The sequence below is a fragment of the Osmerus eperlanus genome, chromosome 13, assembly GCF_963692335.1.
Source record: "Osmerus eperlanus chromosome 13, fOsmEpe2.1, whole genome shotgun sequence".
Taxonomy (NCBI): Eukaryota; Metazoa; Chordata; class Actinopteri; order Osmeriformes; family Osmeridae; genus Osmerus; species Osmerus eperlanus.
Window position 1 is genome coordinate 8,602,356 of NC_085030.1, and position 23,468 is coordinate 8,625,823.

The 23,468-nt window shown below is 46.2% G+C and overlaps 3 protein-coding genes across 3 annotated transcripts; 1 reads left to right on the top strand and 2 right to left on the bottom strand.

Annotated features, from left to right (window-relative positions):
• Window positions 1–148: 148 nt before the first annotated feature.
• taf7 (TAF7 RNA polymerase II, TATA box binding protein (TBP)-associated factor) lies at window positions 149–7,540 on the bottom strand. The gene is made up of 12 exons (XM_062476718.1): window positions 7,363–7,540; window positions 7,116–7,192; window positions 6,840–6,918; window positions 6,571–6,704; window positions 6,309–6,432; window positions 6,046–6,104; window positions 5,519–5,591; window positions 4,726–4,839; window positions 4,414–4,608; window positions 3,293–3,405; window positions 961–1,020; window positions 149–595 (listed from the first exon to the last, which is right to left on the bottom strand). Exons 1-12 carry the CDS (start codon window positions 7,406–7,408, stop codon window positions 551–553), a joined length of 1,119 nt encoding a protein of 372 aa, XP_062332702.1. The 5' UTR covers window positions 7,409–7,540; the 3' UTR covers window positions 149–550.
• An 859-nt stretch (window positions 7,541–8,399) lies between these two features.
• Window positions 8,400–10,179, top strand: mmgt1 (membrane magnesium transporter 1). The gene is made up of 4 exons (XM_062476848.1): window positions 8,400–8,559; window positions 8,937–8,989; window positions 9,093–9,196; window positions 9,306–10,179. The coding sequence occupies exons 1-4, from the start codon at window positions 8,481–8,483 to the stop codon at window positions 9,463–9,465; spliced, it is 396 nt and encodes a 131-aa protein (XP_062332832.1). The 5' UTR covers window positions 8,400–8,480; the 3' UTR covers window positions 9,466–10,179.
• Window positions 10,180–10,462: 283 nt separating this feature from the next.
• Window positions 10,463–22,840, bottom strand: ints6l (integrator complex subunit 6 like). Its single transcript, XM_062476752.1, has 18 exons — window positions 22,529–22,840; window positions 22,345–22,422; window positions 18,268–18,417; window positions 17,225–17,314; window positions 16,657–16,840; window positions 15,997–16,125; window positions 15,529–15,692; window positions 14,929–15,081; window positions 14,672–14,804; window positions 14,490–14,584; window positions 14,242–14,352; window positions 13,902–14,117; window positions 13,655–13,781; window positions 13,345–13,487; window positions 13,015–13,240; window positions 12,374–12,763; window positions 12,048–12,141; window positions 10,463–11,905 (listed from the first exon to the last, which is right to left on the bottom strand). Exons 1-18 carry the CDS (start codon window positions 22,637–22,639, stop codon window positions 11,803–11,805), a joined length of 2,697 nt encoding a protein of 898 aa, XP_062332736.1. The 5' UTR covers window positions 22,640–22,840; the 3' UTR covers window positions 10,463–11,802.
• Window positions 22,841–23,468: the final 628 nt, after the last annotated feature.

Consider the following 23,468-nt stretch of genomic DNA (forward strand, 5'->3'; position numbering starts at 1 on the left):
TGGGGGATTTAAAGACGAGGGGAAAACTAAAAACTGCTGTAATGATGAAAAATAAAATGCTGTTGTAATGATGCAACTATGTCAGTGGTGACTTGGGTTGGGGTATCTTTTGTGCATGAAATGTAAATGTAGGTTCATTACTAACCAGTCATATTGATGGACAAGGTTTATTGAAACAAAGTTTACAGATGATTTGACATCTTTTCTTCAGTACTTTCTGTTTTACATTAATTTTAATCCAAGCCAGAACACTGCAGTGCTTGATCTGACTGTGAATGACTTGATAAAATAGCACAGGATAATGATACTAAATCAAAATCAAAAGTCGAATTAACATTTCTGTACACACTTTTACAAAGACATGAGAAAATAGAAAAAAAGAAAAAGCCACCACCAGTGTTCTGTATATCCATGATGCAAAGAGTCTTAACAGGAGCTGATGAAATCCTCAAATCCTTCTGACAGCGCTCCTTCTGAGGCAGCAGATGCCTGTTCTCCCCCTGCAGGGATCCACGGCACCGCAGCCTGGCACATGGCTGCCCCCTGGTGGTCACTTCTCGATGAGAGAGTCCAGCTGCTCCTGAAGCGAGGCCAGCTGTTGGAGCACAACAGCACAGAGGCTTGATTGATGGCGGAGTTCCCCCAGGGGCTCATTTGAGGCTAAGTGCTTGATGATTAACACGTCTCCCAATATTATTCCCTTTCCCTTTATTTGTCAACACAACAGGAAAACAAGCAGATTTGAGTGATCGGGCTACAGAGTTCAGTCAGTTGGGGAATTGATTTGATGTTAACAGTTTTGAGAGTGAGCTACAACGCCACTTTGTATTAATCCCGCATGATCTGACAGGGTTCCAAAAAGGTGTTAAGCAGTAACTCCCTGAATCACAGACAAGCGCCCAGCCAGGCAGATAGGTGTTAATCGTATCTCCCCAGATGGAAACATTCACAGGGTCCTACCTGCTCCATCTCTCGTTCCTCCTGGTGGATTATCTCATTCAGCAGAGCTTGTAAGCGATTCTGTGTGGGAGAAAGGGAGTAGGAGAGAAATAGAGAGAGCGAGAGATGGAGAAAGACAGAGGGGGAAAGAGTGAGAGAGAGAAGGGATAAGGGGGGAAAAGAAAAGCTTGTTAGGAGCGGTCAGATGTTAGCTTGCCTAGTTGTGACGGTTTCAAACGTCCGCCTGTCGTTTCTGGCACAGTTCTCCCCGAGAGAGAGAGGCCAATTGGAGCGGCCGTCAAGAGTCAGCTGACCTTTCCCTGGGTGTGTGATAACGACGCCTTCAGATGAGACTCCTCCTGCCCTCTGGACACTGAGCTAACTGACACCGCCACACCGTAAAGGAAACCCTCACGACATATCCGCTCATGTGTCACACACTGTAAATCTCCCCCCCAAAGAGCAGTTGGAGGAGCGATGAATTCTCATGCCATTTCTGTGAGGGGAAAGGAGGCCAGAGGGCAGACATTTTATATTTACAGTTAGGTCCATAAATATTTGGACATTGACACAATTTTCATCATTTTGGCTCTGTATACCACCACAATGGATTTGAAATGAAACAATCAAGATGTGGTTTAAGTGCAGACTTTCAGCTTTAATTTCAGGGTATTTACATCCAAATCAGGTGAACGGTGTAGGAATTACAATACATTTTATATGTGCCCCCCCCCCCCCCCCTTTTTAAGGGACCAAAAGTAATTGGACAAACTAACATAATCATAAATCTAATTGTCACTTTTAATACTTGTTTGCAAATCCTTTGCAGTCAATGACAGCCTGAAGTCTGGAACCCATAGACATCACCAGACGCTGGGTTTCGTCCCTGGTGATGCTCTGCCAGGCCTCTACTGCAACTGTCTTCAGTTCCTGCTTGTTCTTGGGGCATTTTCCCTTCAGTTTTGTCTTTAGCAAGTGAAATGCATGCTCAATTGTATTTAGGTCAGGTGATTGACTTGGCCATTGCAGAACATTCCACTTCTTTGCCTTAAAAAAACTCTTTGGTTGCTTTCGCAGTATGCTTCGGGTCATTGTCCATCTGCACTGTGAAGCGCCGTCCTATGAGTTCTGAAGCATTTGGCTGAATCTGAGCAGATAATATTGCCAGAAACACTTCAGAATTCATCCTACTGCTTTTGTCAGCAGTCACATCATCGATAAATACAAGGGAACCAGTTCCATTGGCAGCCATACATGCCCACGCCATAACACTACCTCCACCATGCTTCACTGATGAGGTGGTATGCTTTGGATCATGAGCAGTTCCTTCCCTTCTCCATACTCTTCTCTTCCCATCATTCAGGTACAAGTTGATCTTGGTCTCATCTGTCCATAGGATGTTGTTCCAGAACTGTACAGGGTCTTTTAGATGTTTTTTGGCAAACTCTAATCTGGTCTTCCTGTTTTTGAGACTCACCAATGGTTTACATCTTGTGGTGAACCCTCTGTATTTACTCTGGTGAAGTCTTCTCTTAATTTTTGACTTTGACACAGATACGCCTACCTCCTGGAGAGTGTTCTTGATCTGGCCAACTGTTGTGAAGGGGTTTTTCTTCACCAGGGAAAGAATTCTTCTGTCATCCACCACAGTTGTTTTCCGTGGTCTTCCGGGTCTTTTGGTGTTGCTGAGCTCACCAGTGCGTTCCTTCTTTTTAAGAATGTACCAAACAGTTGATTGAGCCACACCTAATGTTTTTGCTATCTCTCTGATAGGTTTGTTTTGATTTTTCAGCCTAACGATGGCTTGCTTCACTGATGGTGACAGCTCTTTGGACTTCATATTGAGAGTTGACAGCAACAGATTCCAAACACAAATACCATACTTGAAATGAACTCTAGACCTTTTATCTGCTCCTTGTCAATGAAATAACGAACTCCCATGAGGGAATAACATACACCTGGCCATGGAACAGCTGAGCAGCCAATTGTCCAATTACTTTTGGTCCCTTAAAAAGGGGGGGGCCACATATAAAATGTATTGTAATTCCTAAACCGTTCACCTGATTTGGATGTAAATACCCTGAAATTAAAGCTGAAAGTCTGCACTTAAAGCACAACTTGATTGTTTCATTTCAAATCCATTGTGGTGGTATACAGAGCCAAAATGATGAAAATTGTGTCAATGTCCAAATATTTATGGACCTAACTGTATGTCTCTGGGGAAAAAAAGATGGCCTCCAATACGCCTGCAGTCTGGAGTTAAGCTTTACACAAGACTGTTGGAAGAGGTCATTCTGCACATAAAGAAGGATGCCTCCAAGGTTGTCTGTGTGCGCGTGTGTCCATAGCTCACCTTCAGAGCCTGGTTCTCCACCTTCATGATCAGGTCCTCCTGCTGTGTCTTGTGGGCACGCGTGTCCTGAAGCTTGGCCTTCACACTGTTGATCTGCACCTGGTACTCCATCACTGCAGGACACAGCGCAAGGCTCTCCTGTTACTGCGGCCGCACGCAACACAACACACACACACACTTTCTCTCTCGACACTCACACATGCTAACTCGCACACGAGCGCGTGCGCACACACCTCAAGTAGACAGCCTGACACAAACGCATGCTCACACACACACACACCTCAAGTAGCACCAACCATGCACCAATTCAGTCAGTATAAGCCGACAGACTGAACCAACTAAGCCTAATGTTAGGAGCCTATCTTCAGGTCCTCTGGGGTTGTCATTAAGTTCAGCCCAACAGACACATCCTCCCAAAAATACCTGTGGCCTCATACCCCACCCAGACCTGACTCATCCCCAGCACCTGACTGGTGAGGGTATTGATGAGCCAAGTCTGCCCACCAGGTTCCAGCCTGCTCATTAACAGAAGCAGCCCAATGGCAGCTACCTGCATGGCCTGACTCAAGCCCATTAAAAAGGCCCGAGGACCCTGGAGAGTGGCTCAGACAGCCACGCTGGGTGATTGACAGGTGCATGTAGCTGTCGGAGGGTGTCAGAGGGACTAGTGTACAGCTGGCTGAGCCAGAGCAGTGCAGCCACAGCGCCCGTCAGCCCAGGGAGAGGGGCAGAGGGGGGAGGAGAGGGAGGGCTAAGAGAGATATAGATTGAGCCAGAAAGAAGTAGAGAGAAAGGGAGGGTAGGAGAGATACGGAAAATGAGAGAGATGCCTGACCTAGAAAACTCAGCCCTCATTACAACTCCAGCTACCTTGGCCAGGTTATTTTCATCCCCCATTTAGACAATGTGACATCAGGATGTCTAATATGATGTGAGCGCCTGTCACGTTGTCTGTCCCGAGCCTGTTTCTGTGTGTTCTGGTAGAAAACCTTACCTGACAGTGGGACGTCAACCATGTGTACATGGGTAGACTGAGAATCACCATTTAGAAGGAACTGTGGTACCAATGAGTCAGAACCAACAGTCTGAAACGTTCAAACACACACACACACACGTCTCACCTATTTGGTTGTTCCTGTCGCTTTCATCGTGGGCCCCGTCCGACTCGTTCAGTTTTTCCTGGAGCTGTCTGACCAGATCGTCCTCCGTGTCCATGATGTTCAGGTCTTCATCCTCGTGACGGTCGCCTTCGTCCTCCTCATCCTCGCTACTGCTGCTGATATCGTTGAAGATCTCCCTCAACTCGTCTCGTTGGGCTGGGGAGCGTGCATACACACAAACATGCAGGATAAAGGAGAGGTCACAGTTAGATATTGGCACCATTCAACACAGTAAGCAATGCAAACTTCATGTCCATGTATGTGTGTGCTTACCTGAGGAGCCGTGGCCCATCTTGTGTCCTGACGTCCCAGGTGAGGAGTCCAGGTTGGCCAGGGACCCATGGTTATCTGCCTCCTTAGTCTCATCCTCTGCTATCACCTCCCATCCTGGGCACCAGGTCAAGGCTGACAAGACACTAGGTTCACTCCCAACCACCACCTCAATACCAGCATGGTCCTCCATCCTGTATGGGCCCCACCATAAGAGCCGCCATAATCACACCCAGGATAGCCCTGCTCCTATTCCATCAAGCGGGTTCAGACTTCCATTCTCAGTGCTAATGAAGTCCTATAAAACTACACATCTTTTGAGTTGAGTGTTTTGTCAGTCGAAGCAGGTGAGACGTAGAAATCGGGTCCCTGAGCCTGAGCGTGTTAGTGTGAAGAGTCAACATTTGCGTGTGTGGGAAAGAAACAGTGTGTGTGTGTGTGTGAGAGATAGACAGCATGTGTGTGTGTGACAGATAAAAACAGTGAGTGTGTGAGAGAGATATAGAGAGTATGTGTGTGTGAGAGAGATAGACAGTATGTGTGCGACAGAGCTTGAGACAGTATGTGTGTGTGAGAGAAATAGAGACAGTATGTGTGTGTGAGAGAGATAGAGACAGTATGTGTGTGTGAGAGAGATAGAGACAGTATGTGTGTGTGAGAGAGATAGAGACAGTATGTGTGTGTGAGAGAGATAGAGACAGTATGTGTGTGCGACAGAGCTTGAGACAGTATGTGTGTGTGAGAGAGATAGAGACAGTATGTGTGGGTGACAGTCAGCAGTGAGCCAAAAGGATACGGACACTAACAGCCTCTGCGTCTGTGCTCAGCAGTCTCTTCACCTCCTTCTCTACGTCGGGAGACTCGATGTACTGCAGGAGAAATTAGGTTATGTTCACTGCCATGGCTCTGCTATCTGCATAGTGCACGCACGCACACACACACACACACACACAAAATGCCTCAAATGGCCACAGGCCAGCAAGCACATTAGCGATTAAAAAAGGAGACAAATCAATATGGCCCTGCACCTTCAAGAAGATTTATTCCAAAGACAAAGTAGCTGCCTTCTTCTGTCTCTCTCTGTCACTTCGATCAAAGGAAAGGTAAAATTGCTTTCCAGCATGCCTTTTGGGCAAATGAAGATGGAAGGGCTTTATTTATATGTAAATCTTAGTTTCACTTTGAAAACTGTTCATTTTCTTGAGAAATGTAAATAGGTTGTTTGAGTGAAGTATGTGAATGTATAGCATCGTCATCAGAGAACATGTTCATGAAGATAAAGAAGGAAGAAAACTGCTCGAAGGCCAATAGAGATATCACTACCTTCTTTTTGGCAGTCTTCCGGAATCTTCTCTTGCGTGTGTTCTTCAGAGGGCAGGTGACTGCAGACCAAAACACAGCTCAATTGTATGCAGGGGCGGCAAATATACGTGATACTTCACGACTCACCGATGCTTGAAGTTGGTCTCAGCAGTGGTATCACAAAACACCCCGCTCAGCACATCTCTACAGCGGTGGAAGGGTGTGTGTGTAAGTGTGTGCGTAAGTGTGCGTGTGTGCGTGCGTGTTTAGGGGAGGTCACTTACTGCCGTGGTTCCACACAAACTTCTTGTCTTTGTCTTTGTCCTTCTTCTTGTTCTTGGGATCTGTGGTGCCTGTGGGCTCCTCCAAGGGAGGATACAGGTCCCCATCTAACGTACACACCAGCATCTACATTCACACACAGGGGTGACCTTATATAATATATGAATTGACAAAAATAGTCTGGAAGTATTCTTTGTCTGTAACAATGTGAGATCTTTGTTTCTCCATTAGTACTATGCATTCAAATGGATCAAATAGTCCTACCTGACAAACATCAGCAGTCTTATAGAATGTCTTCTTGTCTACTGTTTTCAGGGACTCCAGGATACAGGGCAGATCCACTAGTTTACAAGCCAAAGGGACACGATCCACCCTCACAATACCATGGCGACCGTCAGCTGCAAAGTAGCATGTCATGAGCAAAGCTATCAAACTTAATGCTTAATGGGTAAAAAATAAGGTTGGCAGTATACGTTATATATTTCAACCTTTTTATGGCCTTGTGTATGACACATTACAGAAGTTCAAATTACCGTGCAGCTCGACGGTGAGTCTATCTTTAAGATTCATACTGCCTGACTGTGCAATCCGTCTCACCGTTGAGGCATATTCCTTCAGGAGAGAACATTGAAATACTAGTATCGGTTTACACAGTTTACATAACATCCTCACGAATAACTGGCATTCATTGTGAAAACTTAGCGGGTCAACTCGTTTTAAATAACACGTTAGGTGCCAGTGTTTCGAGTTACACTAGTCTCAGTACTGTACTAGCTACTGTAACTGGTAGGCTAGTTGACACGTCTTACCGTAGGAAGCCGTAAGACGAACTGACTCTCCAATTCATGAGGAGCATCTTCTTTGTTTTTCGAACCGACCTTCCCCACTGCAAATAATAAACCACAGAACATCAAATTTCCAGAGCTATTTCATACCATACCAGTAGGCTAGTACAAGATGATTTAGCTAGCATAGCAGGGCCTATACTCAGCTAGCGTTAGCTAACAGTAGCGGGTTAGCAAAACAGACTAGTACACGGCATTACAAATAACTTACCCTTTAGTTTAGAGGTAATTTTTGTCTTTTTACTTTGAGAACTCATGGTGACACCTCCAAGAACACCCAGGAATAAGAAAATAGATTGTTATCACACAACACAGTCAAAACACGGTAGACTGAAGGTTGCTTCTCTTTTCAATCTGTCTGGGTCTCCCAACAATGCCTGCCTTAACCAGGCTACCTGTCGCCACCTGTTGGACAGTTGAAGATAATACAATTTGGAAACATGCCTGGGGAAAGTAGCAAAACATTCATTTAAATGTATAAACTCTTAGTGTGAGGTCTTTACATGAAATTGAAAGTGAAAGTGATGGAACTTAGAAAAGGCATCAAATTATGAGGTACAGTAAGGGGAGGGAGGTGTGAGCTATTCCTTACTAAACGAAATATATCCATTCCATAGGCATGGTGTGGAAGAAGGAAACGTACTTGGAGAGTTTTGGTTTTAATCAGCGAGAATTTTTATAACAGAAGTTAAAGACCGACACTTTGAATGAGCCCAGCTTAGATTTTTAGAAAAATGCAATATTGCTTTCTCTCTTAGAAAAAAGCATTCATTTATCTTGAATGGGGCGTGATTATTTTTGCACGGGTTGTCACAATCAGATTAGATGATCAGATTTAGAGATAACCAAAAAGAGGGGAGGGTCGGAGGTATGAAGGATGAATAGTTCATACAGATCTATTCGGTATACAGTTTCCGGTTTTACGTGATTTATTTGATAAAAATAAAAGTGGTTAGAATCTTCCAGTCCTAGGGGGATTTCATAAAACAGAACACGTCTTCCGGAGGGTTGGTATTTTTCTTTTGCAGTTTTTTATTAACATTGCTAAATTAACTGTATGCGTTATCTCTCAGTGACGTTTAAAAGTGACAATCAACGTGGACATGATATAAATAGCTAATGCTAAATAAAAAAGTGTTTTAATGTTATTATATTTAGCCTACTATATACCTTTGTAATGCGATATGTGATATACAAATTGTGTCATATTACACAAGATCAATCAAAAACGAGAAGTACAATTGATTTTTATTATGAAAATCTTCGGAAATACGCAACCGGAAGTTAGTTTCATCTGTCGAAGCGAGAATCACACTACTAGCGTTGAAGATGGCTTCGTCTTTTTGGAAAGGTGTAGTCGGATTTGGTCTTTTTGCCTTGGCCCATGCAGCTTTTTCAGCGGCACAGCGTAAGTATTACATGTGAAAAAGAAACGAACGTGTACTTGAATTTCCTTTAAGCTTAGGCAACAATCCGTTATATTTCGGTCAAGCTGTGAACAATTGCGGCCTGTCATTGTCACTAGCCAGTTACTGCGTACAACAAGCTTGCACGGTGATGCCTCTTGCCTTGGTACACCTACGAAAACGCTAACCAATCCTGCAGCATCTGAGGCGAATCAAAGAATTGTATTAAAGACGTTGTAACGTTTCTATTGCCAGTAGCAAAATGCTGCAGTTCAGTCAATTGGCCACAATTTGAACGATTACATCATGGCATGAAGGTGTGCTGTGATAAAGGAAAATTTCATAGTTTGCTTATTGTCTCTTTTCCACTTCTCAACAGATCGATCCTACATGCGTTTAACAGAAAAGGAGAATGAAACACTACCAATAGATGTAAGTAATCATAATGTTACCACTGTAGCACTTCAACAATAGACCATTTGGGCTCTGAATGAGATGTCTAGTGTTTATGATAACAATTCTTTTTATTTTGTAGATTGTCTTGCAGACTTTTTTAGCATTTGTTTTGACATGCTATGGTATAGTCCACATTGCTGGTGAGTTCAAAGACATGGATGCGTCATCGGAACTGAAAAACAAGTAAGCATCAATTACCCACCAGGCATCCTACATGTATCCTGTCTACATGTGGTTGAGGTACATGACAGTGAAGTAGAATGTTCAATAATGACTTTCTTCCTACCTCTAGGACATTTGACACGTTGAAGAACCACCCGTCTTTCTACCTGTTCAACCACAGAGGCCGGGTGCTCTTCCGTAGCCCGGACCAAGAAGCTTCCACAGCCCAAAACCAACAGGCCCTGCCTTCCAATCCTCTGCGGCTACGCAAGCTGGAGCATTTGCACTGAGACTGGCCTTTTCCTGCCCACATGTCATTTTGTTTCTGTGCACAGATGAGCTTTTTGGTTTAGATGCAAGGGGATTACCCTTGTCCCTCCTGTTAATTTGTCTTTGTACATATATTAATATGCTGTACAATATGCTGTGCATCTCTTTCCATAAAAGTGGTTACAATATTTAACTCTTGACTGTGCCAACCCCTCCAATTTCAAGGCAGGTTTGTTTGTACATAATTTTGATTGCTAGTCAGTTGAAACATCTATCCCTAGTCCTACCCCTTCCAAGTTGCTTCGGGGTATTGTTATTTGTTATTGGACTAAGGGTATAGAGAATGTTTGTTTTATTTGCCACACATTCATCTTGAACAGCTGTCTTGAGCAACTATGTATTTCATGTTTTCTGCTGAAATAAGATTTATCTTATGAGGTGATAAGCCTTTACTTACTCGAGGGAGAGAATTCCATGACCATCACACCATCTCCCTGATTTGTGAAGGAGGCTTCAAAGGTAGCTATGAACAAATTATTGCAATACAGAGTTGTGGTAATGGAAACCACAGAAACCAAGCCTGGAGGGGATGAAAGCAGAGGAAGTGTTACAGCAAATCTAATGATACTGTGAACACTGTAGAGACTAATGGTACATTTGCTTGGGCAATGCTTTTTTCATTTTGTTAAGACTCAGATTGTTTTTAACTTAATAAAAATCATTCAGAGATTTTACCATGTGTCCTGTGGACATTTGAATTCCAATAATTGATAGAAAAAATGCATGAGTACACAATCACGTAACACCATCAATGAGGTTATCTTCAAGCCCAAATATCTAAATATGTTTAGACACAATTATATTTTGTAATATTCAGACTTAAGCTCTTTTCAATTTGATCCGTAAGCATGTAACATGTGCACTGAAGATTTCTTGAGAAATGTTCTTAAAATTAACTCTGCAATACATAGAATACATAGCCACAAAGTATTTCAACAGAATTGTTTTGTTTTTATATATTTATTTTAAAAAACGTCATAAAATTTTCATCATATATAACCATTTATAAAATTGGTTTTATACAACTTTTCTTTCAAAATAATATATTTTTATGTTCAGGTATGAACAACATCCAAAAATATTCTATATTATTTATGAACATTACAAAGTAGTATACATATCTTTCATGTAAAAACAAACTCCATGGACACATCAAAAAAGAACTGGGCAGCCTTTGTTTGTCAACAGGATGCCACGTAGCAGGTGGTGGCTAACCAGCTGTCCCAGTTGTAGAACAGGTGACTGGGGGTGCAGGGGTTTTACTTGCCCCAACAAGAAGAGAATGGAGAGATTGTGAGGAGCCAAATGAGAGGAGGGGTTTATAATAGGCTGGGCTCTAGGTCCTGGAGATGGACCAAACAGGTGGCGTCCTCTCACGTCACTGACTTACCAAGTCCCACAAACAACTGAGCTTATAAGACTTGACAAGAACTATTGCTTTGAGTCATGTTGGGCTCCATAAAACATTGCTTTCAGGTAATCTCGCTAAGACAACAGATCTACTGAGGATGCATGAGGTCCACCTCTAATTGGACCCCGGCCCTGTCCGTCCATGCAGTACACACACACATGAACAACACAAATCAAAAGTTGAGGTAGATCAGATTTCTCATGTGAGACTCAGGTTATGAAGTCAGTACACAGTACACAGTTTCATTCTTCAAATGTGTTTTGAACATTACACTAGCGCTTAATCTAAAGGTCCTTATTGCTTTGAACTGCAATGAGCCCTGCAGCTTGCTGCAGTTAGTCCTAATCATGTTCAGAAATCATGTTAATATGAGTTCCAATGCATGCCTCACATGACAAATCTTGTCCCCTGTCCTACAATGTTCCATCTGCACTGTGTGTGCCATACCTGATTGAACAGTTCAGACAATATCTGTGTGAATTAATTCATGTTTGTAGACAGACCGGAGTCACATGGTCACCACTGGCAGCCGTCAGCGTAGAGAGGATTACATTCAAAGTCTTAGCTGATTGGTCTTCCTTCAGGCTCAATCCTGTGGCCTTCTCCCAGGGTAAAGCCCCCAACCTTTCACCCCTGGGAGGGAGCTGTGCAAGCACAAAGTCACAGCACAAGGACAGTGACCAGCCCACGTCATGGAGACACCTCGTCCCACGTCATGGAGACACCTCGTCCCACGTCTGTCCCCCTCCAATCCCTTTCACCACTCCTGTTCTCTCTCCCAGACCAGGCTGGCAGTTCTATGAGATGGTGTTTGCCGTTGTGGCAGTGTTGTCCACGTTGGGAGTTTTGTTTGTGTCCAGTCTTGCTGGGTACCCTGTCCTCGTCACTATCTCCCATGGTCGTTGTTGAGTCGGGCAGACAACAAGTGCCTCTCCTCGATCTCCTCAAGGGCGGTCTCTAACTGCTGGATGAGCACCCGCTTCTTAAACCTGTGTGGGGGGGGGACAGGAGAGGACAGTAAATGTACTTATCTGACAATGTCCATGTTGGTCTGTCAACACAGTATCACTTAGTGTTGTGAGTTAGCATAGCTCTGTATTGTTTTCCCTGAGCGTAGCTAGTGGGGATTACCTGGCAGCCTCTTTGATGGCGTGATGAATAAAATACCTCTGTACCGTCACAGGACCTTTCACCTCCTGCAGGAGCTGGAATATGGTCTCATAGTCTAAGGGCAACCACAAGCACACAAAGGGTTAAACCCAGGTCCACATGGCAACAGATATTGGCGTTAACTGTATAGATTCGCATGGGGAATAGTTACTGATCGATACTGACCTAGTTTGAATTCAATCTGACATCTCTATTCAATTATGACACCACATCACAACATAGTCTGGATTACGTTTACTGTATGTATGTGTGTGGTGTTGGCAATCCACATATGAGGTTGAACTCACTACGTCCAGGTTTCCGGACCTCCTTGATAACTCGCGTGCGCAGCTCTGCGTTGCTGCCATCTAGTGGCATCACCACCACCGTGCCCGGCATGGCCAGGTCTGCTCCAGCGTCTCCTAGCGCCTCCTCCTGGCCTGGGGGGCTCAGACCGCTGCAGTTCTGCTGCCTCTCAGGAGGTCGTTCGTCCAGCCCGTCCTCGTCCAGCCTGTCCTCCATCTCGCCCCTCTCCTCCCCACTGTCCCCATCACACATTCCTTCCCGTTCGTCCAGGGGGAGCGAGGCTGGGCTCCCTCCCTCGCCGTCCACCTCTGCAGGCCAGCTGTCCCCTGGATCATCCCCCAGACCCCCCTCCCCATTACTGTCGATGGCCAGCACACTGTTGCCCTCCGCTCCTGGGGGGAGAGAAGAGGACGCTTCACTACATGGCCAGGGGGAGGAACCGCATGATCAAATAGACAGCGTTTTTTGCAGCCTGCATCATCCTAATGTAATTCCTCTTAATACTACTACACTATACTATACATACCATAAACCTTAGTCAGATAACTTGTACACACATTGTCCAGCCCTCTGATCTACCCATATACCCCATTCAAGGTTGACCTTTCGGTCCTATCCTGTAGATGCCTTATCTCTTCCCCACCTTGGTGCAGTGGGATGGGCTTGATGAGTCCCGCCTGTCCCAGGGCCCCCGCCGGCCCCTTCCCCACCACATGGTTGGTGATGATGGGTGGAGTCTGTGGCCGGCGCAGCAGAGGGGACATGCTCCGCCTCCTTTTCAGGGCGGAGCCCAGGTTGGGATCACCGCCGGCCCTCTTCTTGTTCTGGGGCCCCGTAACGAACTCGTCCGCTTCGTCTATCATCATCCCCTGTCGGGTGAAAGGCGAGATCCACCATTGTTTGTATTGAGGCATTAGAAAAGTGTCACGTGTACATGAAAATGTGTTCGCTCGTAATTCACGAGTGCTGGTACCTTCTTGTCCTGTTTAAAGGGGTTTCCAAATGTGTGCAGGCGTTTGGGTTGGTCAGGGTCGATCTCCCTCAGAGGGGAAGGCATCAGCTTAAGGTACTCTTGATAGTTCCCCATCTGTGCCACTGGGATACTGTGAAGGTAGTCTAATAACAAGCAAGCAGGCCCATTAAAACCACCGTAATGTCATTTATCCTCATTGGGATACTGTTTTAATTGGGCTTCGGAGAACAACACTATTAGGCCCATCCCCATCTCCCCCAAGAGATCTTCCAAATTACCCATGTATCTATCTAACTATCTAACTATGTACCTTCATCTTGTCCTCGGATGAGCTTCTGAGTAGTCCGCAGCAGGTTGGAGCGCATACGTGTCAGCTGATCTAGAAGGTTCCGTCTGGGGATGTCGTAGGCGTTCCGGTAAGCCTGTGGCTTCAGGTCCTGAGGAGAGAAACCAACAGAACTCCAGTGAGAGCCAAAACAACACCCCCCCTCTCACGGTTGTCCCTCTCACTGCCCTCGCAACCACAGAGCACCACACGAGCCTCCCGCCTCCTGTACCTTGTTGAGCAGCGCAATCTGAAAGCCGGCAAACTCTTTGAAGTTGATGTCTGCGAGGCGCAGGGGCATCTCCCCGGTGATCCCCTGGAGCAGCTGTTTGAAGTCCTTGCGGTGGGCCAGGGACAGGGCGCTGGAGTGGTTCTTCACTTTGATACCCGTCTCCTGGGGAGGCCTCTTCCCGACGGACACAATCAAACGGTCTGATTCCATCTTAGCCTGAAGATTGACATGAAAACAAACTTGTATTACACCAGCTGCACACGTATGTGTATGGGTGTGTTGTAAGCTACACCGAGGTCTTTCTGGTGTGGAGTCTGAGGAAGGATGGGGTCGGACTGACCTGCTGGCTGAGTTTCTTCAGGTAGGAGATGACACTGTAGCTGAGGCCACAGTCCATGTTGTCTGAGATCAGGTTGGGTGCTCCCATCATCCTCAGGGCTTTCTTCAAGGGCTGTTAAGAGGTAGACAAAAAGAGACAGAGAAATAGAGAGAGAGAGACAGACAAGAGAAAGAGTTTAGGGTTGTTCCTGTATCGATACAGGCACAGACATGATAGGTACAGAGACGAGATGTGGTTCCATGCGTTACCAAGAGAAAGTAAGGAGGCATGGTTTTCAGGTACATCTCGAAAGCCTGCCGCCATTTTGGGTTTGGCTTCAGTTTGTGCACTTTAAACAGGTCATCTGGGAAGAGATACAGAGGAAAATGAGGGAGGGATGCAGAGGAGATATCACTATGCAAAATACCCCACTGGTGCAAGTATCCTTTACCGAGTAGAGGCAGGAGAACAGGGTAGTTGTAAGGCATGACAAAGAGGTTGACACAGGTGAGAGTGGTGCTGGCTTTCAAGTAGCCGAAGGGCTCAGACAAGTCACTGTGCTTCCCACTGCTGTTGACAAACACCTGGAGAGGGACGGGGAGGGGGGGGGGACAGGAGGAGAATGAGAACAAACTCTGACTGACAAGTATAATTTTTTTTTTAAAAGCCGGCGGTTGTTGCTTGCTTGCTTGCGTGTGTTGACTTTACCTGCCAGCACATGTGAGGAGACTTCCTCTCCAGGATGTACTGGGTGAGGGGCGAGGGCTCCAGCTCGTACTTGTCAAAGGGCAGCTTGTCAATCACCATGGGCTCACAGTCCACGCAGGAGAAGCGCACCACAGGGTGGGAGGAGCGGGGCGGCTGGGGGAAGAGCGCATGGACAGAGGAAGACTGAGTATTTACTGTCTAGAACTTTTTATCTCTCTCAACACAAACCTTATCTGGGTAGGACAGCGGGGGGAAAAAGAGATTAGAGAGTATAAAAACCCTATGATGGATCGTTCAAAGGCTGCTGTCTGCTCGCAGTCAGTCTTGCCCTTAGGCCAAAAAAGGCCGAGTGGTCAGGAGAAATACAGCCCCCAGAAAGCAACAGAGAGGAGAGCATGACAACCTATTATCCCAGCCATTTGAATTTAGAGCAGCCCAGCAGTAGTATGCACTCTGCAGTGGCTAAATGGTCACTCTCCCTTTCAGGTTAATATCCTTCATGAATGTCAAATGAGGGGGACTAATGAGAAACTAATGGGGCCTCTCTTTGGTGGTCAGGTCAGATGTAAAAAATGAGTGCAGTTTCCACCCTCCACTCACCAGAGTAGGGGAGTTCTGGTCCGGCCAGAAGGACTCTGGGATGGGCCAGTGGCCAACGGGCACCCCTGTCTTAGGGTTGGGCCGTACGTAGATGAGCTTGTGGCAACTGTGCCAGGGCTGCGGGCTGAAGGACGACACGGGGCGGACCGGGTCCACCACACCATCTGTAGAACCACAGGCAGACACAGTGAGAGAGGCAGCCTCTAAACCATACAGCACTAACACAGATGTGGGCTCCATCTCAATCGTCTCATCAAGTGATCCTTTTCGGTGAACGACTCGTGGGTCCGGGATTTCTCGACCGGATATTGAAAGGAAGGAAACGTTTGCAGAGCAATCAAACGGGTCCCTCTTTTTTCTGAAGACTGCAAGACAGCTGTGTGCTGCACATCAGGCGACTACCTTCAGAGTCACCTTGAGATGCAAGCAGCAGATGCAAACTCAGCCCGGCCCACCTCTGGAACATACCTTCACCGACCGGTGGCGGGTCCGGCCCTGTCTTCTCAAAGTTAATGACGACGCCGCTCAGAACCTTCTGGACCAGAGATTCCAGACACTGGTTCAGCATCCTCTGGGTCCGTACACAGTACGACCGTCCTGAGGGATGGAGAGATGGAGAGGAAAGAGGAGTGAGAGATGGAGAGGAAAGAGGAGTGAGAGATGGAGAGGAAAGAGGAGTGAGAGATGGAGAGGAAAGAGGAGTGAGAGATGGAGAGGGGAGAGGAGTGAGAGATGGAGAGGAGAGAGGAGTGACAGATGGAGAGGGGAGAGGAGTGACAGATGGAGAGGGGAGAGGAGTGAGAGATGGAGAGGAGAGAGGAGTGAGAGATGGAGAGGAGAGAGAGTCGCTGTGTTTTCCTCTTCTGGCAGAGAACTAAGAATGCATGAGAGTCAGTGTTGCAGAATAAATACCCAGTCAATGAGAACATTACATGGGTTGCATTATAAATGACTTCCGACACCATTAGCACTGCAGTGTCATAAACAGCAGAGAGGTAGAGAGAGCAGAACAGATGTGGTCCTAAACCAGGGTGCTTACAAATCAGGGCAAGACATTGCTGAAAATCTTCTTTACAGCTAAAAAGCTGTTTTGAATAAATCCCCAATGGCCTCCTCCTCCCTCCCTACCTCCGGTGACCTCGCACATCTGGGTGATGGCAGACTCGTCCGTGGGGACGCTGCCCAGCTGCTCGCTGTCAGGCGTGGAGGCCCCGGGCAGGCGGAGCACCAGGGCGAAGAGACGCTGGTCCCAGCGGAAAGGCTCCTTGGTCAGCTCGCTGCCCGGCAGAGGAGAGTTCAGGGGCAGGTGCAGCTGGGGAAGTCAGGGAGTACATAAAGGAGAGGGTGAGGTCGTGGACATGATAACATGAAACGTGTGAAGGTCAAGCAGTATTTCCTCGTCTTTTTACCCCCCTGACCTACTATCATATCATACGCTTGAAAAGCAAATGCTTTTATCCCGAAAGCAACGTAGATATGGGGATTTGAACCTGGGACCTCTGCAGGCAAATGCTCTCCCACCGGGCTATACCCATTTCATGCATACGAAGAAGCTGGACACACTGTGGCTCCAATTAAGTCTAGGGGGATTTTATAAGTATTGGTCTCAGAGGCTGAGACGGACAGACAGGTTTCAGCCTCTGGTTCTGAGCTGGCGTCTTTGGGTGTTTGTCAGATGACAGGAGACTGCTTTCACCTCGTCAGGCACGCCCGAGCTGTGTGTTAGCTTGTTCCCGTCCGTGATGGTGATGATCACAGACGGCTCCAGGAAGAACGGGTTACGGCCCTGAGGGGAAAAGAGAGCCGGCGTTCAAACACTTTTCAAATACTGCATTCAATGTGGGTTACTGTTGGCTCCTGTGTCTACAGAGCTCAGCCACACAGGCAGATTGAGATGTACAGTCACCAAGCGGCCCTTCTGCACGGCACTGTGAAATGTCCCTTATCATGAATGACATTCACCTACATTCAGACAGCCCATTACTCTTATGTAGACCTTTACAATGACATTGTAATCAAACATCAAACATGCACTACAGATACATTCTATTCATCCAGAGGGGGTATGGGTACAGAATTATGCGCTGCCCCCTTTCTGCTGTCGATGCTTAACTGCTGGTCATGCTGGGAGAGGAGGAGGGGGAGGGGGAGGAGGAGGGGGGGGAGGAGGAGGGTGAGGGGGAGGAGGAGGAGGGGGAGGGGGAGGAGGAGGAGGAGGAGGAGGAGGAGGAGGAGGAGGAGGAGGAGGAGGAGGAGGAGGAGGAGGAGGAGGAGGAGGAGAAGGAGAAGTAGTGTCCTTGTTTGAGTCTTTGAGGACAGAGACCAGCTCTTCCTCTGTACTGTAGGGGTCAGCGTTCTCTCTACCACACTTACTGGGAGAATACCTAAGTAGATTTACACTCCTGATGCACACCACTAGCCTAACCCTCTCAAGTGTGTTAATCCATCATAGCTTTCAGGCAAAGGTTCAGAGAAACAATGTGTGAGGATGGAGTGCTGATAACGACTGATGCAAGCCAAGGTGGAGTGAGCTCCGAATGGATGTTCACTAACTCGGCATGCACTAACTTGTTGATGATATAGTAGTCATTTCTAACATGATATGAATAAATGATCATCTAATCTAAAGGAGGTAATGAAAGAATGAAACCATTATAAAGGGGGAACTGTCAGGGAAGGGTGGAAATGGAACGCAGTTGAAAAAGTCTAGAAGGTGTGTGTGTGTGTTCACACGCCTACCTGTCCATAGTTGTCGATGCCAGAGACGAGGCGGTTGAGGTTCATCAGGTCAAACGCTGTGCGGAGAGCGTGGCCCAGCGTGGTCAGACCAGACGCCTGCAGGTTCTTCAGCTCACTCATGAAAGTAGCATGATTCTCCTTCCAGCCCGCCTGAAACCCACACGGATCCTGTGTCACATCACACTCACAACAACACACTCTCGGAGGGAGCCAACCCGACGTCACACAACACCATGAACAGGCATAAACATCCCCTTGTAAACAACCACACATCACACACAAACACACACTCAGACAGCATCAAATTACCTTGACCCCAGAGCATAGAGGCTCACAATTTCTCATATTAGAAATTGGGCTCAGTTTGTGAGACATACATACAGAATGCCTGAATGGCCAGTATGATCTGCTTGTGTAAATGATATTACCAAGGTGAGAGAGAGATTAAATTAAAAGATGTTATTGTTCTCCTTGAACATGTCTGATGTGTATAAAGGCCTACTAGAAGGCCTAGACACTAATAGCTCTCTCAGAATAACATCTCCCAGTGCTGACTATCCATAGGGAGAAAAGTGCTTCCCGTGGGGGAGTAGCTAACTGTGAGTTTGTGGCTGCTGGCTGGCTGGCTGGTTGGCTGGCTGGTTGGCTGGCTGTCTGACTGCTCCTGGTCTCCAGGGAAGTCAAGTACCTTACAGTTACAGCCTTATGCTTAATCTAAGGATGACCCGAAGCTTACCAGCGTTTTGGTAATACTAGCATTCTTTTTTAAGAGAGAAAGGAGGCGATAGAGGGAACGAGAGAGCGAGCGCAAAAGAGTGAAAGAAGGAATGAGTTCAATGAGCGAAAGCAAAGCACACAAAAAAGAGAAAAACATGAAATCAATGCAAACCACATTCCATGACTGAGTTAATGGGACTAACACATATAAAGAACTACATAACAAATACTGTAGTCAGCACAGACACAACCAACACACACACAGGCAAACCACCAAGTGGAATCTGGAGCCACCGTTCTTTTTTGAGAAGTGACTGAAAACTAAAATCCTGCTGTCAGGCAGTTCAACTCCTAGGACTTCCTCACACTCAATAATTCAGACAACACTATATTTCAGTTCCTTTCCTGCTCGACTCCTTTTCTTCCACATAAACAATTCATTGCCTGCAAGCGTGCAATCAGGGTTCCTCCTTTTATGATAACCTTGTCTGAGCTGGCAACTAAGAGTAAACAAGATAGAAGGTCGACAGGGAAGAGACAGAAGAGGGCCCAGGGAGAGATGTGATCCAGCAGTGTGTTGCTGTATTCATGGCCATGGAGATGTAGGCTAATGCATGGAGATCAGCATAGTGGCTGTATTGTATTAGCACAGTGACACTGTAATGCAGTGGGCTGGGCTCACTGTGACAGCACATCCGTTAATAGCCAATAGTGTAAGCTAGTGACATAGGCACAGACAAGGGGTCATGGGGGCTTTCCTCTCTGGATCTCTGTCACCGCTGGCTTCCAGTATTAGATCATGCCATTTGTATTAGTGTGTTTTTAAAAGCATTACATAAGAACAACAGCCATGTACTGTCAGTCTAAAGACTTATTTATAAACCAGATAAGTTGCTCTGTTTAAGGCCCAGTGAGGAAGCGAGGAAGCGTCCTAACTGTAACTACAAACTGGTTCCTATGGTCCTTCTATAGACGGAAACAAAACTTGATAGGACGGCAATTCGGGATGAAGGGTGCAATAATGTTCTCAACAGTAGGAGTGTGCTGCTTCCATCTTGGCCTGAGGAGCTGTCTATAGGCTGCAGCTGGTCGAGGCTGCATGAGACGGAGCCCAGGAGAGGGAGGGTCACTGCCACCGGAGCGCTCGCAGGATATGCAGCTGGATTCTCCTGCCTGGGACAGGAATGCTCTTGAGGTTCTGACTCCTTGACTTCGGTGCAGAGCCAGATAAGAGATTACAACTTTGCGTGAGAGCAATTATGAGAGGAAAAGAGTGTTTATTATCAAGTAAGTATCAGAATGTACCTGTCACAGGCATAAAAGCCAGCTCCCCTGACACACAGGGCCAAGATAGATGGGGGCAGCTAACACATGCCTGTATGATTAGAGCTCCAGTGTTTCACATTTGTAAACCTCACCCAACCAAACACAACAAAAACAACTCTCGCATTCCCATGGACCCGTTAGGCACCAGTTGACTCATAAGTGGTGGATGAGAGCCACACACCAGTAAACAGAGAATGCCATCTGCCTAGTAGCATGTTATGCCAAAGACGAAAGAAGTGTGAAGTAAAAGAGAGAGAAGGAAGTCCAAGTGGAAAAAAATGTCAGCAGCAGGGCAGGCAGAAGGAAGAATGACGTTCCTCTGGTCCATGAGCAGAACAACAAGTGAGCTCAGACTAGAGAGACGGAAAGACAGCATTGTCTCAGCTAGCGTCTCCATGGATCTCCACTCTGATTAGCTGCTGTATATGTCATGAATAATGAAGCAGGGCTAAAGAGAGTCTCTCAGTGGAAGTCCACAAATCCAGTGGTCGGATTCCATAACACCCCACAACACATTTACAGCCGTTGGAGGTTCAGCCCTCGCTGCCTGTCTGGTAGTGAACAGGCCTACATTCAGGGGGATCCTTCCTACATGTGGTAGGCTACAAACACAGCTAATGGTGCATGGCCGCCTTGAGACATTTCACATCGGAAAAGGCACCAAAACTGGGATGTACGGACAGAAAAATAACATTTTATGTAATGTACCCTTTATCCTCGCAATAGGTGGGAGAGAGGATGTGGGTGTATTCATGGAGCGGGTTTAGGGTGGGTGGGAGGTGAAGGGGGTGGGGGTGTAGGAGGATAAGAAAAGCCCCCTGGAGGATGTCTGGCCACCTGCCAGAGAGACCGAGCTAATGAACTGCGAGGGAATGAACCACTAACACTGTCAAAGTTAAACGACAAATACAGCTCTCCTTTAGCTACATACAGCTGCAGGCCGTGCCTTCAACACGTAAGCAGCATAAATGTGAGGCCATTGAAGTATCAATCATTTTCAATCAAGTGTATGGAATGTATTTTTAATTATTCACTTAAGACTCAGTTCAAAGCAATGTGAAAATGTGCCTGTGGGAGTTTAAAATCACAAGGTTGGTTTGGTTTAACGGTATGTGACATTTGAAAAGGTCTCTTCCCACCTTATCCATTACTATTGTGTGGAAGAGAACATTCTTGTTTTTAAAATCCTCAGGGCGAGTCCTTATGTGCTTTCAACTTGTAAATTACAATGCCACAAGACAGTTGTACTTGACAGCCTAAACTTGATCTAATGACTCTCCCTGCCTAATTTAATGATTGTCATGGGGTTGGATGCTCTATTTCTTTTCAAGGAGCACTGTTTATCAAGCTGAGGGTGGAGCAATGGGAAGTTATGGTGTGTGTGTGTGTGTGTGTGTGTGTGTGTGTGTGTGTGTGTGTGTGTGTGTGTGTGTGTGTGTGTGTGTGTGTGTGTGTGCGTGTGTGTGTGTGTGTGTGTGTGTGTGTAGGGGCTGTGACGGAAAACATACATACAAGGGCATTTTCTAAACTAGTAATGAGCTAATAATGACCGTTAAAACAGATGACAACTTGTGATGTAAACTCATATTTAGACGTAAATATATGTTGTGTGAACGCCTACATAATATTTAGATGAGGAAAGAGGGTGTATCACATGAAGTAAGTTAGAGTTGCCCAGTCCACATTGGCCAATGGAAGTGCATGGAGGTCAGCCATAGAGCGGGTGTGAGGGGAGGGCATGAGAAGATGTGCAGGTTACTTGGCCAATCCACTACAATAAAAAAGAGACGTCATGACAGATAATAAATCTCTCCGCCTCCATCTCAGCGCCCGAGAGCTTTCCCAACACAAAAGCAAAATGTCTGCTATGTTTAGAGGCAGCGCTGCTCCGGGTCTGCGGGTATTTTAACAAAATAGCCGTTTTCACCACCGGGAGGCCAGCCAACCCGCGGCTAGAAACCAGAGGGACAGTAGAGTCTCATTGACAGAAAAATATCTGCGCCTAGTCACATGAAATATTTAATTATGAATTACCTTAACTCCGTATGGCGGATCATCGAATGTAACTAGCATGTACCTGTCGCCTCTACTAGCCGGGTCTCGGGCACGCAGCTGTCAAAAGAAAATCATACAGTACATATTAACGTGTCGAAGGGACTTTACTCCATTCAGGCATATCGCTATTGTGGAAAAAAGTCGGGGTAAAATTATTCTTTACCTTCATAAAGATCTCAACCGCGCCTTTAGCAATGTCCAGATACGACGTACCCAAATAAGTGCGCTGATTCATAGAAGCGGACGTGTCTATCAGGAAAAGTAAAATAGGCATCTTAAATGTAGGCCTATAGATATACAGCTATATGCTTTCTAAAATACCTATTATCGTCATATGACCTATCTTGCGGCCAGGGCATGCACATATGTGTGTATATATTTTGTTATAATCAGACCCCCCCAGAAGAGGGTCGTCCAGCCACCCCTTGCCGCTGCCTGACTATCTGTCTTTCCCAAGCTCTACTGGGCTCGCGCTGTTGAAGTTCTGTGTTCTGAACAGAGTGAAACGCCTTCGTCCCATCGCCATCATTGTATTGGCTGAGCCTGTTCACAGTGGCCACTCCCTACCGTGTATAAATATGTAATGAGGTCGAGACGGTTTTCTTATCCGCCTTCTAGCTACTCAGTACAGCTGAGCGCAGTAGTTACACTATACAGAGCAAATGTGATCATATTTAGTTATGGACGCTTATGTTGTGTTTGTTGTTTCGAAGCGATATTTGTCTTAAAATATTTCCATTTGGGTTATGTCTATAAACTGTAGGCTGCATCTAGTGATAATCTGCAATACTCTCTAGATTACAGTGTAATAGTGAACATAAAACGCTACGCTGCGTACTCTGGTTCCCTTTTGCCGCCCTGGTGGGGGTGGGGAATGTTGTTGCTGTACGCTAGCCTACACTTTTTTTTCTTTTGTTTACAATTAATTTTCCTTCCTTTAAATCTACCCATGAAAGCTAGAGCCCCTCGAAGCGCCATGTTATTGTAAAAACTCGAGCCATTAATACGTGCCCACGTCCTCGTAACAGTAGCCTACACTGAGCTAACTTGGTGGCTCCTGTTAGTCTTTGCAATTACGCTACTGAGGAAGCGTTGTCTGAGGA